Genomic DNA, 17304 nt, shown 5'->3' with positions numbered 1-17304 from the left:
CTGCGACTGGCCGAATTTACACATATTCTTTACTCGAATAACGCGCACTTTATCGGAATTTCAAGCATACTACCTGAATAACTAGCATCGATTGATGGTAAGTATGACGCATATGAAAAGTTTACAGACTGATTCACGAGGTCTTTCGCTAAGATGAGGGCACTTCACTTGAAACTCTAATTCTAAGATCTTAAGAAATGAAAGAGTTTATAAGAATGAAAAGACCTCGAGATTTCGGAGTAAGATAGAATTGCAGAAAGAATCTGCATCCATGATGTCAGAGGGTACTTTGAAAAAAACATCTCAAATAGGTAAATTATTGCCGAGGTACGTTCCACTGACCGACAAATGAATATTTCATTTAGACAGCGATATTTATAGCTGACCGAAATCGGTTTTCAAAAGCACGTCCTTTTAAAAACCGCTTGAATATTAGAACGGAACGAATAAAACTGACGAGGATATATGGAAGTGGATACGCTCGTTACTTCGAAGGTCGGCCGAGAGAGGGATATAAATAATAAAATCGGCGCTTTTTGAAGAAAACATTTCATTCCACAGAAGTCTTTTCACGAAAAAGTCGTATTTCTTTTCCAAGGTACGTCGTAACTTTTATTTACTGAAACGACGAGTATCACGTTTCATATATCAACAGGAAATGCGATAGGATTGACAGGAGAATAGAAACGGACAGTATTTTAATTATACAGTTGAAAAGGTAGAATGCAATTCAGACCAAGTTTACGCGAGAAATTTATTTCCGATTGTTGATACGCTTACTTCTATCACAGCATACAGACGTAAGTTATACGCGCTTTTACCATACGTGTGTGTATGTGGTATGTATGTAAGTAATGTATTTCCTCTCGTACGTGTGGCGGTGTGTGCGTACGTGAAACGATGGCTTTTTTAATTAGTTAACACTTTCGTAATAGAGTTACAATGTATGCGTTGTCAATTTCATGTTGCCCACTTCTCTCGCCTTCGCACTCGTTTAAACGATAATCAACTATACACCAATCTCTACGTCCCAGTCAAGCCTCGCGCATTGATATCAAACCTAGGTTACATGTGTGATTTTTAACTATATGTTATACCATCTTCGTTAACGTACTTATGAAATCTGGATAGGTTAGGATCGCGGTTAACGCGGGAGCATAGAGTATCGACAACCGGATTTTCTGTACGCCCGCCGGGATTTTCCATTGATCTCGAACTAAATCCTAAAATGGCAGTTATAGAAGACGTCGCTACGCTCTCGCGTTAGTAGTCGTGATGGCTGCATGTTTCTTACAAAAAACGATGGAGTTTATTGACGGATCGACGCAGATGACATCGATTTGATAATAAGATGGAACCAGAGGGTCGATGATAACGCGTTTGGTTGATCTTGGTCGTATAATTCCTTAGAATAAATTGCATATGAATATCGTCGTTCAGACACGACAATTTATAAAATTATAGAATAAAACCGGTTTTAAAAGTGAGAAATATCGGTCGAAATAATCTTTCATTGAATTATTTTTTTTCTTTTCTTTTCTTTTTTTTTCGGACTTTTCCTTTTGTATATGTTTCTCGTAAAGTATAAAATCAAGGTTTTTTTCATTTCTTTCTTAACCTTTTAAATGCCATAAGCGCGTGCTGCCGCCTATACAACGAGCGTGTGTATTCACGTTCTAGTTTGAACTTTCTTATTATTGAGATTTTTTAATCGCGGCCTAGTGAGTATCTCCGATATAATATGATACGGCATCTAAAGGGTTAATTTCTTTTTCGATAAATCACAGTAGTTTCGTTTCCTTTTTTATCCCCCGATGTTCACATGCGATTTATATCGAAGTCGTTCAAAGGGATTTTTGTATTTGCCGCTATTTTGTTAGTTCCCTCTTTTTCCTGCCAATTCTGTTCTGCGTCGTTTCTCGTCGTGGACGTTTGTAACACTCGTTTCCCGGCAACCGACCGTAATAAAAATTTTCTCTCTCTCTCTCTCTCTCTTTCTCTCTCTCTCTCTTTCTTTCTCTCTTTCGCTCACTCGCTCGCTCGCTCTCAATGCAAATTACAGAATCCTACTTCACTTTAAAAGCATATATTCGTACGCATCAGCCGTGCGCTTTGTTTCTGTCTTTCTCTTTATTTTCTTTCTAGTTATAATCTTTCGCGCTCTGTATGCTTCATCTCTTTCTTCTCGTCGTCACACATTGCTTTATCCTAAAAACGTGTGTTCCTAGTGCTACTGTGATACGGCGGTTTTACCGTGAAAACCATATACGCGAATTGTTCGAGCAGCGCAAACGCTTCTCATCTCATCGATTCGATTCACCCTTTGTCTGTTCCTCTAGAACGTTTTAAAATTCCGAGTTTTATAATATACCAATTCGGTGCGAATTTGAAACTTAAATAGCGCCGGGAAAACAGACGCTTCTCTTGCTCGGGTTTAAAATTAAATATCGATTATTTGGAGACAAAGCGTGGATCGTGGTCGAGGCTTCGAAACAATCCGGAATCCGCTCCTTCGTTAAATGCCTTCGAATTGGTCTACGAGAGTTTAATACGATTATTGCGTATATATATATATATATATTTTTTTTTTTTTTTGTTGCGCCATACGCGCTGTGAGATGGATTCGATCGACTATTCCGTCGTTTGCTTCCATTCTCTTCGCGGGAGGTGAGGGGGATCAAAGAGGCCAGCGAGGTAGGCGTATTTTAAAAATCCTGTAATATTCACACGGTGGTCTCGATATTGGCAATGGCGTATTGTCAACAAATACTGTCTTTCCCGTAATTTTCCAGATACATCTCTTGCGGCGTGGCGAGATTATAGCGACCGCTCAGGCGACTTCCGGTCAGACCGTTATTATGATGCGTGTGATTCACGTGGAGATGGTTCACGTTCAGAACAACGTTCTTTTTTTTCTTGCGAGCTTTGTGTCGATAGAGGCAATATTTGAGGCAACCGGTGGCAAGCAGTAGGATAAGAAATATACCTAGGGCGCCGGCACCTACGGCCACGTACAGCAATGTCACGCCGAAACGGTACGAACAGTTGGTCTCCTCCTCGTCGAAACCGGAAGGGCAGTGACGGATCCCATCGCACCATAGCACAGAACTTATACACGCTTGAATTTCCGGGCATCTATAAAATAGAAATACATATCTACGTATGATCCCATTCTTTTACTTTTATGTCAGCCTATAAGTTATCAGAATAACGTAGAACAAATTATTGTTACCGATAAGGACATTCTTCGTGTGGCATTATAGAGAATACATTGGGCCCGACGTTAGAACTAGAAGACCTTTTCGAAATGGCCATCCAAGTAACGGCATAGAAACCGGGTTCTCTCTGCAAGAACTCGACGACGAAGCTCCTGGAATGTTGCATCATGGCGACGGTAGTATTAATAGCGCTGTAGTTCCAACCACCGGAGAAGAAATCCACCGTTCTGGCAGTGTCAACGCCGCCCTCCGGACATATCACGCTACGATCTTTCGTATTGGCCGCCGAGTAGACGACGATTCTGTTCAACGTTGTACATTCCTCGACGTTATCCAACGTGATACTATATCCCGCCGTCCTTAAATACAAATAATTGATGCGCGCGTCTTCAGGCTCTATCAGCCAGGGCTCGTTCACACATTGGGTCGCAGTCAGATCCTCCGTATTGGTTAGAATCTCTTCGACAGCGGCGACACCGGGAATCACTCGCGGCAGGGGACTTCTGAGGGAAATTTCACCGCTGGTTCCGCGTAATCGTCGCTCTTCGAGCTTCGTCGAGCAGCCTTGTTCGCTCGATTCTGCGCCCAACGCGACGAAACGGTACTCCCCTTCGAAATAGAAATCTCTGTAATCCTGCGTGACGTTCATCAGGGTCACGGTGAAGCGGACTTCGATCACGTTGGATGTCAGTGTTCTCAGAACGATCCTATCGCTGACGTTCGAGCACAGGCAATCGCGAACCTGAATATATAGGAACGATGTTATCATTACCGAGATTAGTATACCTCGCGTTCACATTTCTAAACATATATTAATGTTACGAGAATCGTACCAGTTCCACTCCCTGCCAGGGGTACTCGGCAACGATCAACTCAGCCGTGCCAAACTTGGTGGAGTCGCCTATACGTCGATCGCAAGTCCAGCGATTGACCAACGGGTCTACGTACGAGGAACATCCTTTATCTCCGAACGAGGCTCTACTTATGGACAGTTCTATCCTGTGATCCGGCTCGGTCTCGAAACGATACACACAGCTAACGTTCTGCGCACCACCGCGACCGTAAAAGAATACACTTTTCGGCGACGCGAATTTCCCCGCCTTGGCGAGCGACGACAGTAACGACGTGGAGGACGACGAAGAAGAGGATGAAGAAGACGTGGAAGACGTGGATGAAGTGGACGCGAAACCGAACACATGGTTACAGGAGACCGCCTCGTGCACGAACTCGTAACGCAGTACAAAACTTATCGGATAAAGTGCACTTCCTTGACGTAATATGTGCTCCAAGGTGAGATCTCTGCCGCTGGAAACGTAGCTCTCCGCGAGGCTACAAGGCCTCGCGTGACGACTTCCGTTCCGTAGCAGGCTATGGTCGCAGAGACGCGGGGTATCATCCTTACAAAACTGACCCATCAAAGTGATATTCTGTAAATGAAAATTAATTTAGAAATCCTTTCGACGTGATTAAATTAAACCTTTGCCATCCGATACTGTTACAGTGGCGACGTTTAAAGTCGGATGAATATTTATCGCTTCCTGATCAGACTGTCGCCAGAAAAATATGTCAACCTTGAAAGCTTAGGCTAGTTACAAACAGAAAGATGAGTATCGCACCTTACGCATAGGAATTAATTTATTTAGCGTGCGATCGCCGTCCCAAATGAGCAGCTTCGCGTTGCAATCGGAAGCGACGTCGATGCTCGCGGCGGCATCGGCGCTGGCAGCATAGTACTTGACGAAAGACAGCCAAACGATCTCGTTTGGCTTGCCCTGGAAGTGGTAGCGACAAGTCGTGTTCGGAGGCAGAGAATGTTTCGGATTCTCCAAGACTCCCGAAGAGCTTTCGTCGCTGGGTATATAAAAGTCACAGTTGTTGTTCTCCTTAACAAAACTCCGGGATTTCTCGTCGACGAACAGCACCTTTGAACCATCGATGTGATTGACTGGGTAAAGATTTCGTTACTAGCAAAAGTATAATTAGAAACCCGTTGGGAATTACCTGAACCTCGAGCTCGAAGCCGGGCAAGAACGACAAAGGAACGGGATGAAAGGGATTGTCGTACGGAGACGTGTGGAACTCCAAAAGCATCGTGTTATGGCTACTAACTATGTCTGGCACCGCGTCACCTCCACAAAGTCTAACCAGCACCTTGTCGGAGGTCGAACCCCCGTCGTACACCGTCAAGTAATCTTGCACCACGTTGCATTGATCCCAAACTCTATATTACAAAATAATTCAACACGTTCCATTAATCGATCATCATTCGAAAAATGCAATATTTTCAACTCTGTCCAAAAGTTTGCATTACAAAGTAACTCGAAAGCTCTATCGATCGAGTTACTGCCGCGCGGTAATTTAATTTGTAAAATAATAAGAATTTTATATTACTCGCATTCTGGCCGTATTTGCGAGGGCCGCGACAGATTGAAATATAGCACGTCATAACGTTTAATTTTTAGAAAATATTATACCATATCTGCGTTTCTTCTCTCTGAAAATATTATCGAAATCATTCACATTGTTGACAATTTTTTATTCCATGAAACATATATTTTTTTTTTTTAGTTATTCTAAAAGAATTATTATTTTCTAGTTTAGAAAGGGGCACGGCGACAGTCAACGTGACGGTCAACGTGTTAAAATATTCAAAAGATAAGAAGAAATATCGTACGATAACGCGGTACCTTAATATCCTTTGGCTGCCATCGTATTTGACGACCTGGTCTTTGATGTGTATCTTGTGACTGTTCCGCTGACTCACAGCGAGCAACGCCCGATGACCGGGTGGCGCCCGATTTTGCTCTACCCGGTAATAGCAAGTGACGTTTCTGGGATAAACGCCCGGGTAATTCGGCGATTGAAGTCGACAGGCTCGCGTGTCGCACTTGGTAAGCACACGGTCGCAGTACGTTCCGTTCACTAGCTCTCCCCGCCACGTGGACATACTACTGTTCCCGTATCTCAGGTGCGCCTCGCTACGTCTCAGGAACTTGTACGATAATTTGAAGTCGAAATTATAGCCACTACCCTGTTGACAATCAATACACAAGTATATCCGAAGAAGAGGAAACATACACGAAGATCTTTGGATCTTTAGCAAGTTACAACGTTCACATATTTCTGATTTCTCGGGTCTCAATCGCGTTATTAGGACGTTGCGCTTCGGTCCGACGTTCCCTGCACGTTCCAGTTCGCTTAATTAGGACAGAGCTGCTTCTTTGCTATAAGAATCGAATAAAAGAATTTTCGAACGCATTAGCGTAGTATCGTGGACAAAAAGGCCTAAAAATATCGGGTAAACCATAAACATCGTCGCGAGTCGAGGTGCCGACAGGCCCATCGACGCGTCGTCGGTCCTCTAACTGAAGAGTTTCGTGGAAAAAAGACCGACTCTGGCCTCGAGCGGTTGCGTGACACGTGCGTGATGAGACTAAGACAAAGGGACGAAGGGGATGCTATAAGGCAGAGAGATTTACAGTCAGTGTCGGTGGAGAAGTCAGAGAGTGCGAGTTGCGAGAGAGAGTACAGAGTACAGAGAGAGTATGGTCCGCGTAAGAGAGAGAGAGAGCGTTGGATCCGTTGTGACGAGAGTTGCAAATTAATTATCGAGTTGCCTAAAGTATAGTACGTTATTGCGATTAGTTCATGTTAAATAACCATCGTTTCTTGTCTAATCAACATCCGTATCAATCCATTCTCTGTAAGCAAACCATCGTTTAATTAATTATTAAGTAGTATATTTGCGATGTTACATTAGAAACAATAATATTACAGGTAATTTAGTTCTTGCGTATGTAACGGCACACGAGCTAGAGGATAAATCAAATCGTGTTGTTGTTTTGCCTCGGAGTATCAATTTCGTTAGGACTTGCATGATGCGTTAAGGTTATTGGATGTATGTGAATACAAAGGAACGCGTGGATAAATCGTAAGGTAGAAGATGTATATTTTAAAACTAAAGTGTAAATACAGAGTTCGGAATATAATACGAACTGATCCAGATCCGCACGCTAGCAGCGTTACCCTATGACTGTAAAACCCTGAAGCCAACGTTGCCTGTGTACGGTTTATGGTTTGCCTTGGACGGCAGTCTTTTGTCGATGGCTTCGGTGCTTGAGGAAATTAAAGACCAGATGTAGAATTTTCTTAAAAGTGGTGACCACTTCAACAATATCACACGGTTGAAGATTACTGTTGACGTTATTAGATGTGTGGACAGAGGAACGCGTGGATAAATTGTAAGGTAGAAAATATATGTTAAATACTGAAGTGTAAATACAAGTCGGAATATAATTTGAGCTGGTGCAGATCCGCACGCTAGCAGCGTTACCCTATGACTGAAAAACCCTGAAACCAACGTCGTCTATCTACTGTTTATGGTTTGCCTTCGACTCAGTCTTTTGTCGATGGCTTCGGTGTTTGAGGAAACTAAAGACCAGATGTAGAATTTTCTTAGAAGTGGCGACCACTTCAACGTTTATATTTATTAATTTGTTTAATTATTTGAAATATATTTGAAGGGGTTGCAACAACAAGTTCTCGTTATTCAGACTACTAATCCTCTACAATTCCTTTACGCGTATAATAAGATGAAAGAAATCTTGTTGACGAATGGATGAAGAATCGAAGATCTAATCAATTTTAATACCTCCTCGTCCGAGGAGGCGAAGAAGCGAGCTGAAATATTCATTGAAACGTGGGACAAAGTGGAACGTATTAATAACATCATCGAAACCCGAAGAATCACAAACATGTCACATAGACGAAGATTTATAAGGTCTCTAAGAAGCTTAAGGGGCTTTCCCTTTATGTACATATGTTAGCTGTTATCGGACCTTAGCGCTTTGTGTGTGACTTGCCGCTAAATCGCAGTTTTATTCGGTGCTTACGTTTTGTGCTTATTATTTTTTTTTTTTCTCCCACATGACATACGACTGATAATTATCAAAGAAGCAAATTTGCGCTTACCTGTTCGGCTAGCCGGAGTAAATACAAAGTTAAATTGATGGAAGGAGTTTCACTGTAATACACGGTGTACCCCCATGCGCTTCCGCACCATTGACCTCCGGTCGCTGGTCGACCCTTTTCCCGAATGGTCATGTAACCATCCGGACATCCTTCCGACGTGAACGATAAAAATCGACCCACGGTGAACGTGTCGAATGTTAACTGTAATATCACGAATTTCCAGAGAATACTCGATAACTTTTATCCTCGTTCATGCTTCTTATCTATGTACGGTGCTTATCGTGGTACCATGTAAAGAATTAATTTCGTACATAACTAAGTTTGTACGTTAGAGAGACGCGGCAGCAAAACCATTAGAAGTTCGGAACCTTGCAATTGGTTCTGTTATTCTCAATCTTTGTAAATGATTAACGCGAAAGCACGATGGATAGGTAAAAATGCTTGGCAGAGTTAAATTGAAAGGCTCGTTTCGTCCGAGAGACGAAGGTTCGAGGAGAGTCGCAGCATCGACTCGATATTCGATTTATTACGAAACAACGTGAACAAAAATAAAAAAGAGGAATTCTACGTGTAAAGAAGCGAGGGACGAAGGTACGGGAAAAGAAGAACAACGAAGAAACGCGATTAAAGAGGACATACAGAGAAATAAAGAAACTTACAAAAACAATTTTCAAGAGACGATCTATTTTCGCTAAAACATCGACCACGCGCGCGCGTCCACGCGTCTATCTGTGTCCGTATATCCCTAGGAGAAAAAATTATTGTCCCCTACTACTGTCTGCCTCGTGACAGTCTCGTTCCACTCGCGCGACGAGTCACCGTTTATTTCCTACGGATTCAATGCTGGCTGGCCGTACGCTCGTTCGTCCGGACGCGCGCGCGCGTGCTCGCAACTCCTTTTCCTCCATCCCACCTGAACTAGATCTCCGAGATCAGAGCCGGCGGCAGTGAAATTGAGATGACACAAGAATGGCAGTCGATCTTCCCTCGGCCGGCGAACTTCCACCCTGTAGGTCCGGCCGACGTCGCCGTACAACGTTCTGTTGCACACTGTAAAACCAGGTAGAAAAATAAAATGCCTGCTGCGATACTCTCGCGAGATCGATGACCGCTTCCTTCCTTCCTTCCTTCCCTCCACTTTTCCCCCGATTTGCTACTACGTCGCGAATCACGAGATCGAAAATCAAACGGAGAAGCAACGGAAGCGAACATCGGGATTCTGGTGTTTTACAGTTTGCGGTTTGCACGGCAGAAGGAAAAAACATGGTTTATCGCGTAATGCAGTCCGCGTTTAGGTAACCAGACTTTGATCAACGAATCCTCGTTACCTTTCAGGTGGTAGATTTACGAAATAGAACGAAGAATTAACGTCATCGCCGTTATAAATTATAAATTACGAAGGTTTCTAATTGTTACGACCAGATACGAATTATTGTATCGTACATTTCGCATTTCGAAATTCACACGGGACAATCTTTTTTTTTTTTTTCAATCTCGCGACCGTGGCAGCGTATCCTTCGAATGGAAAGGGTTCGACGAGAACCTAAGGTCTTCCATCTTGACGAACAAGCGACAGCGAAATGTATTTTTTTAATCGATACGTTTCGAGATTGGTTGTATATTCTTGAAAACGACGTTTAATCATCGGCGTACTAGTAACCGCGTATCGAAGAGAAATAGGAATTTTAATTGAATTAAAATTGCCGAGGCGAAATGGCGGTCAGGAATCGAACGAAACGGGTCGGATAAAGGACTCACGGGTGCAATATTTCGGCTCGTCGGAGTTGTCGCCGCAGTCATTTTCGCCGTCGCAGTATTTGTCCTGGGCAACGCAGTTTCCGGTGCCACATAGGTACTCGGATGGCCTGCAAATGGAATGCAAATAAAACGTACAATATATCCTTTCGAATACGCCTCGATACGACAGATATATCGGTTTGGTTCAACGGCGAACACGCGTACGATTTAATGGCGGACCATCGCCGAATACGATCGACGCGATTTTGAATCACGATTTAATCCTATTTTCGTAAGCGCCACGAATGGAAAGCGTAACGGGGGAATAAGAGTAAGAAAATATCGATCTGCAACGCAAACGTTTGTGGTTTCGAACGATTTTAAATTTGCCTGCTAAAAAATACAAGGTTTTTCATAAAACGTGACGCGGTTGGTATAAAGGGAAGTCTGTTCCAGTTGATCTTGTTTCAACGTTCCTGTACAATCGCGTTTCTCTTCTGATATTAACTGCTCGTCTAATTCGAAACAGAAGAGAACGACGAAGAAGTTTTCCGATAATGTAACCTGAGAATAAACGACGAAGAAACGACGTCCGATCGATTATACCTGCAAACATTTTCCAAATTTGTTGTTGGCGTAGTGGTCGCACCGGACGAGGTCTCGGACGACGTCAGAGCCGGATAAACCGGAAAACCAGGGTATCCAGAGTAATCTGAGGAGATTCCAGGGTGGTAACTAGCGGAGCCAGCCTCGATCGAGGCCGTGATCGCGGCTGCGATCAGCAGCAACCGCCGGCACATCAACATGCCCCCTCACCCTGAAAATATACAAAAGAAGAAAAAGGTAAGAACATGGGAACGCTTATCGAAATATATTGCGCGTTAAAAGACAAGTTTCTTTTCGGTTGAACTCTCTTCTTTGATATTAGCAAATTAAACAGATCTGGCAAATTAAACGTACCGTTTATGCGCGACGATTTTAATACCGAAACGCTTATTAAAATAGAAGACACGTAGTTTCGAAGAAAGAGGCCAGAAACTCGGAGAGATAGCGACCGGGATTATGCTAATTCTGTTCAACCGCTCGTATTTGTCTCTCAAATCTGCAATGTGTTCTTATTTCTCGGACAAATGGTCGGTTCCAGTTTATTTCGTTCGTAAGTTCGTAATAATTTTTCCTTTCGTTTCCCCTTGCGCCGTGTCCGACCGTCATTGACAAAACAAGGGGAAAACAAGACGTTGCGGAGGAAAAGCATACCGCTGAACGTGGGTGAACGTCATAAAAAATAAGTATATCTGAGCGAGGAAACTGCGTAGTACGCGTGCCGCAAAAGCGTTCTGTTTATTAAGTCGCCGAATGGAATCTGGGCCAAACATGACCCAGGGACACGTACCGGGAACTGGAATATGGTAATTTGGCCTGGCTCGCTCGGCGAATATACGGCACAGCCTCGTACGAGTGTCACTGGAATTGCAAGCAACTTAAGCGTGCACGGTCAATTGAATACGAAAGAGTGGAGGATGACGGAGAAATAGGGTGAAAGCAGCACATTCGGAGGATCGAGCGATTTTTTAAATTGCCGTCGAATTATGAACGTAGTGCACCGTTTCTCCGGTCTACCACGAGCAACGAGGAAGGAAAAGCTAGCTCCAGACGATAACGGTATCTTGAAGTAGCATCGTTGCACGGTCGAGAATAATCTTCGGCAATTTACGACGAATTCTGGCAAACACCTCGGGCCAACGTCTTATGGCGATTTAAGACCAAACGAGCAAATGCTTCGCCCGTTTTAATAAAATTTACAAACGAAAGCGCAAGGGAACGTTTGTTTCGCCGTTTAGCTCCGATACCCACAGTCAGAGAATAAATAACCTGTTAAGGTTATTCGATGTATGTGGTATCAAAGAAACGCGTGGATAAATTGTAAGTGTATATATATTGTGAATATTAAAGTACAAAGTGTGGAATACAATGTAAGCTAGCAATGTTACCCTGAGACTAAAAGAACCACGAAGCCAACGTCGCACGTGTACACCGCTTATGGTCTGTCATCGACGCATTCTTTCGTCTATGCGCTGTCGATGGCCTGAGCGCTTGAGAAAATCGAAGACCAGACCAAGTGGCGATCGCTTCGACATAACCAAGTTCAGAAACAGATATAAAATGTAAGAGTTAACAAAACCCATTAGTCACCCGATTACTCGACACGACGGATCAGATGCGCGGACTAAAAAGGCAATACCCCCTTTGTTACGTCGCGCGAGATGGTCCGTGCGACGTCCCTCGTGGTCTGGCCGCCAAGGCCGCGATAAACCCAAGGAACCACCATAAACCGAATCTTCTTAGCTTAATCTCCATTCATATAAGTATTTCCGGTTTATGGATGGTCCTCAAAACGGTCCTTACGTTTATTGCACGCTCTTACAAATTACGGAGGAAGCGGACGTTTGTCTAGCGAAATATCAGGTTTTTCTCATGAACAAGGACACCCACGAGCCACATCCGCGGGAGACTTTCTCCTCATATTTTTTGATGTATAGAAGCGAGTGATATAATTAACAACGTATGCAAGAATCGTTGATCGTTGGCCAGTTACTCTCAGGCTAGACTAGAGGTAGTGACCCATGATCCCTCAAATACTTTTGAACCCCACTCTCCATACGGTAACGAGTATGACCTGTGTAATCATCCTTATCCTGTAGGTTGATGCTAAAAATGAAAGTCAGTACAAGTATCTCTTTAAATTCTAACGTTTCTCCTTTTTTATTTAAATAAATCGTTAATACACTTTTGCTGCAAATTCCTCCGTTCCACTGGTTTCCAAAAATTTATTCCAAAAGATCTTCGTTGCAATTTTCTTTTTAACAATTACCTACGACGCTACCTATGTTAGAATTTAATCTTAAAGTTAAGATTAATAATCTGTGGAAGACACAATGTTTATGTTGAAATAATATTCAGCGATGTTTATTAAACAGAACTACAGAACCTGATGCATATAAGCGAGTGATATAATTAACAACGTATGCAAGAATCGTTGATCGTTGATCTCCGCAGGAGACTTTCTCTTCATATTTTTATTTATTAACGTTGGCTGTAACGTTACGCTCGCTTTTCTACCGAAAAGTGTGAACAACGAATCCGCGTTCTTAGTTCAAAAGGGCACATCCACACCGAGCTTCCATCCTTACTACCGTTCTTCCAATCTTCGTGTAGTCGAGTCAACGGTCTTATCCTTAGAGCAGTCATCTACTGTTTTTTCCATCTCAACGCAGTCATCTACTATCGCTACATATTTAGATCAGTCAAATTTATTGTTCTTTCGATCTCGACGTAGTCATCTACCGTTGCTGCAAACTTAAGCCTCGCTACGGTCTACGCGACATTAACTTGATCTACTTTGTGCTTATACGAAGCAACTAGCAAGTGTACAATTATCAAATATATCTTGCGACACGGCGCAATAATAAGTGTAATAAATCGTTGATAATATAAATCTTATAAAACTGTTGATTACAGTTTTACTACGCAACAAACACCTCTGTTATCCCACAAGAAATAAGGGGATCGACCCGTTCGCGGTGTCGATCGTTATAATCGTAACGGGAATTTACGACTCCCGTCGACGCGCTTCAACGCGATCGCGTCTCCCCGCCACTGGACGAAGAAACACTCTTAGATCGAAGCATTAGATTCAACTAGAATCAAACACGCTATAAATTTTTATAATCCAAGTTACAGTACCACGCCAAGAAAATTTACTTGAAATTCTGTACGAGAATCGATCGTGAATAATCTACTAAATAAAAAAGAAAAAGCTCCGATTGCTCGTCGAACCGGAAATCGAACATCCGAATGCTCTAAGAACGCTCTATACTTTGGCGACGAACGCGAGCGAACGTTCCTGGAGATTACCCCTCAGAGACGCTCGATAATAACTCTCGGTCCGGTCCTCGTTCGGTCTCGAAACAACGATATCCGATGAAAACATCGTAGCTACCATTTGCTAACGAGAAGAAGACGTTTCTGTGGCGGCATTCGACGACGGAACTTTCCGACGGCTTCGCGACACACAGCGCTATACCGTCGAAGCGTCACGACCGGCACCGGCTTCAAAACCGATGGGCTGATGACGGAAACAAAGACGTGGCGGCACTAGGCGACGAAGCGTATCGCCGAAGCGAAGTGCCTACCGAGCCATCGATATCCCAACGGTCCTTTCGCCGAACGTTCGAGAAGAAGGCGTGCGTGGCAACGGTCGCGGACGCCTAACGAACGCGTGCGTAGTGAGGACATCGACGGGTGACGAAGGAAAAAGAAACGGATCCGATCGAAAGTCGAGTGTAGGAGCTTCGGTCTTGGAAAGTCAGGGCTGCAGTTCAGAAGTAAATTGTAGTTAGTGTAAACCAAGTGTTGAGAAATAAATTCTCTCCTTTTTATTTTTTATTTTCATCCTCGATTTCTTCTTTTTTATTTTACGCGACAGTACCACCGATATCCCTACGATCCTGTCACCGAATATTCGGAAGAATTGCATACGCGGCAACCGTCGCGGATGTCACACACTCAAGAAGATCACCCGCTCAGTAACCGGATAGACCGAACACCCTGCATGCCACAGCTATTGAAACAATAACTAAAAAGGCCCCTCCAAAGGGACTAGACCCTCGGTAGAAGAACCTTCCTAAACTAGCGCTCGAACAGTTTGTTGTAACATTTCAAACCAGTCTGTTCTAACATTCCGAACCATTCTGTTGTAACGCTTGAACCGTCACTCTGTTGGATTTCTACAATAAATTTCATTGTCGCGTACGAAGTTCAATTTTCCTCATTCTATTAATTTCGCGATTTCTCGTGTCTCCGACGTGACACGGACGTCTAACAGACGCGTAAGGCAACACAGAATAGAATCCGTTTGGTCTTGAACGAAAGATTCATTCGTTTCGATTCATGCGAAGGGTCTAGCGTAACAGCGAAGCAAACACATTCCAGAAGCTTGATCGTTGATCGTTTAATAAACCTTTTTGTTGAATATCGAGAGTATTTCTTGGGCACTTGCGCGTTAAACCACCTCATGTCCAAGAATGCTGCATGAAATCATTCACTCACCTCTGCGATTAATAGAATCAAACAAGCATTTTTGGAACATTCTTCAAGCGTTTGAACGTTAGATTTCCGCTTCGGCGAACGATCGCCAAACAGCGAACTTGCTCCATGCTCGTTTACGCGTTCATTTAGATTCGCTTCGTTTAGACGCACAGTTATAAGCGTCGTTCTACGGTACCGAGTTTTGTACCGTCTCTCGAACGACGGAGCAGAAAAAGATGACGACGAGCGCGATGGAAACAGGAAAACGACGGAGAACGAGCATCTCAAAGCGGTTTTAAAATCAGTTTCGACCGTTATACCGCGACGAGGACTCGGCGATCCGGTAATCCGACGGAACGACGCGACGTTCCAGGAACGGTCGGACCTGGGTTAAATTGCCCGCACCGGCTTCGAAATTGGGTCGGTGCACGAGAAAATCGACTGCAGATTGAGAGGACCTCTTCGCGGTGGATCAACCGTCTCTCCTCCTCTTCTCTTCTTGATTTGTCCTTCCTCCTCCTCCTTCTCCTTCTCCTCCTACTTCTTCCCTCTATCCACGGTCGTTTTCATCGATGCGAAATTGGGGCCGGTGAATCGTCGGCCAAGAATAGGCAGGCTGGATCGTCGATCGACGATTCCAGCTTTCACAGAGCCTGATGGTTGTGCCGGTACTTAGAAACGCGGCCGACGAAGAAACGATTTTGCGTAACAACCGAACTCCGGCCGCTCGCGCTCCAATTCGACCGTATTGCAGCGGCCTTCCACGCAAATTGGCCGCGTATTTTGGCCTTTTTCGTCCACCCGATACGATGATCGTGCCAGCGATGTCTGTAATTGTACCTGCCGGTGAAATTCTTTCCACGAGGGAACGCCACTTTTCCATTATCTTCGTCTAACTTTTCCCATCCGCTCCTCGTCCTTGTCTCCTTGTTATCGATTCGAAGATCCGATTACGCGTTTATGCACGATTACTTTACGATAAATAAATTCCAGTCTGTATATTTAATCAATTGTCGATATATCTGTGACGGCACTAGGCGACAATGCGTATCGCCGAAGCGAAGTGCCTAACGATATCCCAATGGTCACGCGCTCAAGAAGACCACTCGCTCAGAAACAGTAATAGGATAGGCTAGACATCCTGCGTACCACAGCCATCCAAACAATAACCAAATAGTAACGGAATAGGCGCTTCTGAGATACACCAGACGACAACCCCTCCAGAGGGACTAAAACCTCGGTATAAAAACCCTCCAAAATAAGCGCTCGCTCCAGTCTGTTAAAACATTTTGACCCAGTCTCTTGCAACGCTTTGAATCACTCTGTCGCAACACTTTGAACCGTCGCTCCGTTGGATTTGCATAATAAATTCTATTGTCATATACAAAGTTCGATTTCTTCACCTTATTCGCGAAACGTTCGAACTGCGACGCGAGGAGATTGTCACGCAAAATTAACGATAAAAAAAGGAGTAGCCGAGCAATAGCTTAACTTGACTGTGCTTTTAGAATTTTGCAGGCTTTTATTCACGAAAATGATTAACACGCTCGTCGCCACGTCGCACATATCTATGCGACGGGTATACTTCCGCGGGGGCCTCGTCGCCAAAGTACGGTGACGTTCTTCTTGTTCGAGTTAATTAAATATACGATATTGTATATAGGATATACAACATGAAAATATTAAAAACAAATTGTACCATACTTTTTATTAATTTATATTCTATAATTTATATATTACATTATTCTATATCGCACGCTATTCGTTAAAACGTTTCAAACACATTTGGGCCGATTTTGGGCACTTCGAACAGATATAGACTCCGTCGTCGCTACTCTCCTCGCTTTCAAATATATTTTCACGCTGTTTAGCGAACATTTTGAGGATGACAAAATCACCGATGTACGTCTCGCAAGTATGCTTCTCGACTAAATGAAAGATCCGAGATATCCGCCATGAGATCGCTCGAAATACTCTAGCTGGAAAGCTCGTCGCTTTCTCCATCTCAGGAATAAATAATCTTTTCTTTGCAACGTATCGAAGGCGATGAACGATGAATTCCTGCTCGTCGCTCTATTTACGTTCTGCGTATCGGCGGTCGGATTTGGGCCCCGCAGGAAACTTAGCCGAATCACGCTGGCCGACGAACGTGTTAAGTATAATATTACAATGAAGTAGCGAAGTTAAAATATCGGTAAAATAGTCTCGTGGTCGAATACTGGTAGCTTTTATATGTTGCGTTTGTGGGTGTCGAGGGGCAAGGAGAGGATCCTCATTGCCCTACGTAATG

General features: G+C 43.7%; 1 protein-coding gene across 2 annotated transcripts in view; it reads right to left on the bottom strand.

Annotated features, from left to right (window-relative positions):
• Positions 1-729: 729 nt before the first annotated feature.
• Positions 730-17304, bottom strand: part of LOC139993921 (uncharacterized) — a 52433-nt gene continuing 35858 nt past the window's right edge. Inside the window, exons 2-11 of one of the 2 annotated variants that reach the window (XM_072016086.1) lie at positions 10533-10743; positions 9948-10054; positions 9103-9239; positions 8190-8390; positions 5906-6249; positions 5220-5439; positions 4835-5140; positions 4052-4645; positions 3233-3960; positions 730-3135 (exon numbers count right to left, since the gene is read on the bottom strand). In XM_072016086.1, coding sequence (XP_071872187.1) covers positions 2760-3135; positions 3233-3960; positions 4052-4645; positions 4835-5140; positions 5220-5439; positions 5906-6249; positions 8190-8390; positions 9103-9239; positions 9948-10054; positions 10533-10732 — 3213 coding nt within the window. In that variant the 5' untranslated portion in view covers positions 10733-10743 and the 3' untranslated portion in view covers positions 730-2759. Of the gene's footprint in view, positions 3136-3232; positions 3961-4051; positions 4646-4834; positions 5141-5219; positions 5440-5905; positions 6250-8189; positions 8391-8848; positions 9240-9947; positions 10055-10532; positions 10744-17304 lie in introns of those variants that run through there. The other variant, XM_072016087.1, reaches the window with a different exon arrangement.

Source organism: Bombus fervidus, chromosome 14 (assembly GCF_041682495.2).
Source record: "Bombus fervidus isolate BK054 chromosome 14, iyBomFerv1, whole genome shotgun sequence".
Lineage (NCBI taxonomy): Eukaryota > Metazoa > Arthropoda > Insecta > Hymenoptera > Apidae > Bombus > Bombus fervidus.
Note: the sequence above shows the minus strand (reverse complement) of the source record. Positions and strands in the feature narration are given on the sequence as shown.